Source organism: Physella acuta, unplaced genomic scaffold, assembly GCF_028476545.2.
Source record: "Physella acuta isolate Inbredline_101_S28 unplaced genomic scaffold, ASM2847654v3 ptg000669l, whole genome shotgun sequence".
NCBI classification, from domain to species: domain Eukaryota; kingdom Metazoa; phylum Mollusca; class Gastropoda; family Physidae; genus Physella; species Physella acuta.
The window spans coordinates 195,249-201,056 of NW_026732188.1; the positions used below are offsets into that span (position 1 = coordinate 195,249).

At 37.9% G+C, this 5,808-nt stretch overlaps 1 protein-coding gene across 1 annotated transcript; it reads right to left on the minus strand.

Moving 5' to 3' along the window:
• Positions 1-515: 515 nt before the first annotated feature.
• LOC131949009 (histone H3.v1) lies at positions 516-3,985 on the minus strand. The gene is made up of 3 exons (XM_059310760.1): positions 3,606-3,985; positions 2,401-3,198; positions 516-1,224 (listed from the first exon to the last, which is right to left on the minus strand). Exons 1-2 carry the CDS (start codon positions 3,983-3,985, stop codon positions 2,403-2,405), a joined length of 1,176 nt encoding a protein of 391 aa, XP_059166743.1. The 3' UTR covers positions 516-1,224; positions 2,401-2,402.
• Between the last annotated feature and the right edge of the window lie 1,823 nt (positions 3,986-5,808).

The window sequence follows — 5,808 nt, forward strand, 5'->3', positions numbered from 1 at the left end:
GCATTTGGTAGATGAAGAAGAGTCAAAATGTTTCTTGACCCTGGCAAAAAGAAAGGGTAACGTTGTCAGCACTATGCCCAGCCGTCTTTGCTCTCCCGAATGGACGTTCAACTGACTTGAAAACGGATTTGAACTCGAGACTCTCGGGTGAGGAGTCTAGCGCTAGACCACACTGTTCCACTATATCTTAAATAGATAATTAAATTGTTAACAGTAGAAGAAAAAAAACAAAAGGACTGGATGCTTCAGTTACAAACACGCTTTCTTGTTGGCAGGTCGCCTTTTAATTTGGACATGTCCATTTGAAGCGAATAAAAATCCTGTCTTAATCGCCAGCTAATGACGTGCAGTCAGGATTAACCTGATAAATGTAATCACAATAGCGACCACACTTCCTCCTTCCCACACACCCACGGCCACTCACACACATTCTTTCTCTCTCTCTCCTGCGTATAAAAAACGTCTAGATAAGTTTACGAACATTTTGTATAATTCAAATAGATATTACATGTAAAAACAAAGTTTTATTTCCAATATTTTCTCATTCTTGACAGGGTGATGTTAACATTACATCCCTACCGTACATTTCTTGTTTTCTTACAAAAATATTCAACACATATTTTAGACTTTTTAACTAAAAGTTATACCAGAGTTTATTTCTTAATAGAAACACCGAGTGTGTGTTTGTGTGTGTGTTTTTGTGTGTGTGTGTATTGTAAATTTGCGTGTGTGCAGTAATATATATGATGTGAGTGTTCTTGAATATATATTATTCATATGGGCGTGAGTGTGCCTGTGTGCGCGCGTGCCTGTGTGAAGTATGTGTGTGTGTGTTGTGAGAGTACATCAATGTGTGTGCAAATGTGTGTGTGTGTGTGTGTACATGATTTGTGTGAGTAGCGAAGTAGGGGAGCAAGGGGTTGGGGAAAGTCGACCTTTTAAGCTCCTGACTACAATGGTCTCCACTGATAGAAGGTAATGCATTACATTTTAAAATATTCATAAGTTAATTAGTAACATATTTTGTAACGTTGGCTGATTAGTTGGAAAAGGCCGGACAAGCCGGACCATGATGGGAAACACAAAATCACGGGCCATGATGGACTGTATAGAGTTCCGAGCTTGGAATGAGGACACACACATTAGAGGCCCGCAGTAAACATGATGCGACTCATTTATTCACCTGTTTCATTATTGCAGCTTTGTCTTTATTGAAAACCAAAACTGAAATACAAGTAAAGTATCTCTGGTGAATTCGGCGCCTGGTTTTGTTTGAAGATTGTTGGGAGTGGATGAAGGAATTCACCGCCTGGTTTTGTTTGAAGGTTTGTTGGGAGTGGATGAAGGAATTCACCGCCTGGTTTTGTTTGAAGGTTGTTGGGAGTGGATGAAGGAATTCACCGCCTGGTTTTGTTTGAAGGTTGTTGGGAGTGGATGAAGGAATTCACCGCCTGGTTTTGTTTGAAGGTTGTTGGGAGTGGATGAAGGAATTCACCGCCTGGTTTTGTTTGAAGATTGTTGGGAGTGGATGAAGGAATTCACCGCCTGGTTTTGTTTGAAGGTTGTTGGGAGTGGATGAAGGAATTCACCGCCTGGTTTTGTTTGAAGGTTGTTGGGAGTGGATGAAGGAATTCACCGCCTGGTTTTGTTTGAAGATTTGTTGGGAGTGGATGAAGGAATTCACCGCCTGGTTTTGTTTGAAGGTTGTTGGGAGTGGATGAAGGAATTTACCGCCGTGTTTTGTTTGAAGGTTGTTGGGAGTGGATGAAGGAATTTACCGCCGTGTTTTGTTTGAAGGTTGTTGGGAGTGGATGAAGGAATTCACCGCCGTGTTTTGTTTGAAGGTTGTTGGGAGTGGATGAAGGAATTCACCGCCTGGTTTTGTTTGAAGATTTGTTGGGAGTGGATGAAGGATATTTGGAGGAGAACATAAGAATAACATTTTAAAATTGTAGTTATTATATTTTTTAATGCTTTAAGTGCTTTTCTAATACCGTTTGAATGTTTTGTTTAGTATATACTTAAACACCATAGTTGACAGGCAGACAGATTAACATACAGACAGGCGAAGAGACGGACAGACTGACAGCTAAACAAACAAAAAGACAAAATGACGAACAGACAGACGGACGGACAAACAGACAGACGGACAAATAGACGGACAGAATAGCAGAAGAACGAACGGATGTGCAGACTGACGGGCATAACACATGGACAGACTGACGGGCATAACACATGGACAGACTGACGGGCATAAAACATGGACAGACTGACGGGCATAACACATGGACAGACTGACGGGCATAACACATGGACAGACTGACGGGCATAAAACATGGACAGACTGACGGGCATAAAACATGGGCAGACTGACGGGCATAAAACATGGACAGATTTTACTTTCAATTGAAGATTATTTGACTTCCTCCATTGATGACGTTCATGTTGCCCTGTAGACCGACAGTTTGTCCGTCGACCGTCACTGACGTACCGTTGACAACTACTGTGTTACTGATACCAGTGTGGAAATAATTCCACTGGTAGGGCGCGGTGCTGGTGATATTAGCACTGTTGACTACTGTGTTACTGGTGCCGTTGACAGCCACTGTGTTAGTGCTACCATTGAGGAAATAATTCAACTGGTAGGGCGCGCTGCTGGTGATATTCACACCGTTGACAACCACTGTGTTAGTGCTACCACTGGGGAAATAATTCGAAAAGTACGGCACGGGCATCCTGGTGATGTCAGCACCGTAGATGTTGACGGTGTTATAGCCTTCTGCAGTTTCAGATACTTCTCCTGTCTCTTCCTCCTCAGTTGGATCTCCGTTCTCTTCTTCCTCCTCTTCATTTTCCTCTCCATTGTCTTCTTCCTCCTCTTCATTTTCCTCTCCATTATCTTCCTCTTCTTCAGATTCCATACCCTCCTCTTCATCTGATATCACCTCTTCACTCACTTCCGCTAACCTTGACTGTCGGGTTGCGTCTATTACACGTGCCCTTGCTTGCCTGGCTGACTCATACACCCTTGACCTTAAACCTTCTCTGATGGACAACATCAGTGACCTCGTCTGCTTGACCGACTTCAACGCCTTCAACACTTCCAGACTTGCGTCTCTCAACGCTCTTACTTTTTCCTCCCGCGTACCATCCAATATCCGTAAAGATGACACTCTGGAACCTCCGACATTTATTGACCTACAGAGGACAAATTATTTTAAATAATTTTTTAAACACTGGAATGTTTTAAAATAAATTTCAACAAGTTTTTGTTTTACATTAGGAATCCACTTCTTTTAATATTCAACTGCTGTATTTTGTCATGATAAAAGCACCCGTGAATTGACCTAACGATTGTAGCCAGTAGAGTGACCTACTAATCCAATATGGGGTAAAAAATGACTTGAAATCCCAAGATTAATTTCGAAATTTTCCACTTATACTATAATTATTTTAAAATTGGGATCGTGTATACATTTTGTTTTCAAAGAAATTTCAATTTAATTTTTAAACGAATCTTAATTTTTTTTTTTTTGCTGTAGTTTTCTGTTTGAAAAAAAAAACGCAGTTGATCAAAGAATTTTTAAAAAGAGGTTGTGTAGTACCCTATTGTGCCGCTGTTGAAGATGAAGAAGCCATCGTTGCTGTAGTAGGTCGAGAAAAGCTGAGCCGTATCAGGGACACGCTTGACCTGTGGTTTACCGTCACCACCGAACGTTATCTCGTAACAGTTGGAACTGCCAAGTCCTTGTGTGCTTTGCTGGGCTATCAAACCTGCTGGTACGGCAACGGAGCCGGCATTCTGGGAGGTCGTACCTGCAGGTACAGCCACGGAGCCGGCATTCTGGGAGGTCGCACCTGCAGGTACGGCAACGGAGCCGGCATTCTGGGAGATCGCACCTTCTGGCTCCAACATGTTCGAGGATGATGTCGAAATTTCATCCATGGCTGGAGAATCTGATTCAATCTCCCCGATGATTGCCATGTTTACAGTGCACTGTTAAATAAATCAACCTTGACCTTATTTTCTGCAATTGAAGGTTAAAAAAATATATGTATATATATATATATATATATATATATATATATATATATGGTCAATGCTTTGATCGAGACGTTTAATAGCCATATGTAGATTTAAATGTTAAAGCAGATATGTATGTTTACAAAAGATTTTAAGAAAAAATAAAGTGCAATGCATAAAGCTCCCCTCCTAACCGCAACATGTACACTTAAAGGTCATTCTAACAATTATCTGACACATCAACTGCCGCTCATCAATATGCCGTTTTGTTACTCGAATATACTACCTACTAACCCTCGGAGTCAAATCTTTAAACATAAACTCTCTTGTTACTTACTTTCCCTCTCCTATTGAGCAACAACCCTATACAATACAATTAAAAAATACAAGAATAAAATATCGGAATCATACCATGTAAGAGTAAATAGCTTTAAATTCCCTCAAAGGAAATAATTGCTAAGCCTATCATAGACGTAAACGTCCTCACCATTACCACAGCCCTCACCTTTAACCCTTACTGTTACCTTAACACTAACCGATGGGTAGATCTAGCTCTACATCTTTCTTTCATATAAACTACAGTTTATTTTGTTTTAGATGTTAGCTCTAGATCTAGCTCTACATCTTTCTTTCATATAAACTACAGTTTATTTTGTTTTAGATGTTAGCTCTAGATCTAGCTCTACATCTTTCTTTCATATAAACTACAGTTTATTTTGTTTTAGATGTTAGCTCTAGATCTAGCTCTACATCTTTCTTTCATATAAACTACAGTTTATTTTGTTTTAGATGTTAGCTCTAGATCTAGCTCTACATCTTTCTTTCATATAAACTACAGTTTATTTTGTTTTAGATGTTAGCTCTAGATCTAGCTCTACATCTTTCTTTCATATAAACTACAGTTTATTTTGTTTTAGATGTTAGCTCTAGATCTAGCTCTACATCTTTCTTTCATATAAACTACAGTTTATTTTGTTTTAGATGTTAGCTCTAGATCTAGCTCTACATCTTTCTTTCATATAAACTACAGTTTATTTTGTTTTAGATGTTAGCTCTAGATCTAGCTCTACATCTTTCTTTCATATAAACTACAGTTTATTTTGTTTTAGATGTTAGCTCTAGATCTAGATCTACATTTTTCTTTCATAGAAACTACGCTGAATTTAGTTACAGATTTTAGATTTTAGCTCTAGATCTACATTTTTTTCTTTATATAAACTACACTTAATTTAGTTATAGATTTTAGCTCTAGATCTAGATCTAGATCTACATTTTTCTTTCATATAAACTGCACTTAATTTAGTTTTAGATTTTAGATCTAGAATATAGATTTAGATCTAGATCTACATTTTTCTTTCATAGAAACTACGCTGAATTTAGTTACAGATTTTAGATTTTAGCTCTAGATCTACATTTTTTTCTTTATATAAACTACACTTAATTTAGTTATAGATTTTAGCTCTAGATCTAGATCTAGATCTACATTTTTCTTTCATATAAACTGCACTTAATTTAGTTTTAGATTTTAGATCTAGAATATAGATTTAGATCTAGATCTACATTTTTCTTTCATATAAACTACATTTAATTTAGTTATAGATTTTAGATCAAGATCTAGATCTAGATCTCTATATCTATCTAATCTAGATCAAGGTCTGTTGTCTATGCTAAAATATTCCTTATGGTAACATTACTTGAAGTAACATTGAAAAAAACTAAAGATTTCAAGCTTCTCAGAGTAAAACAAATCTTTGAAACAAAACTTACTCTGCATCAAATCAAAT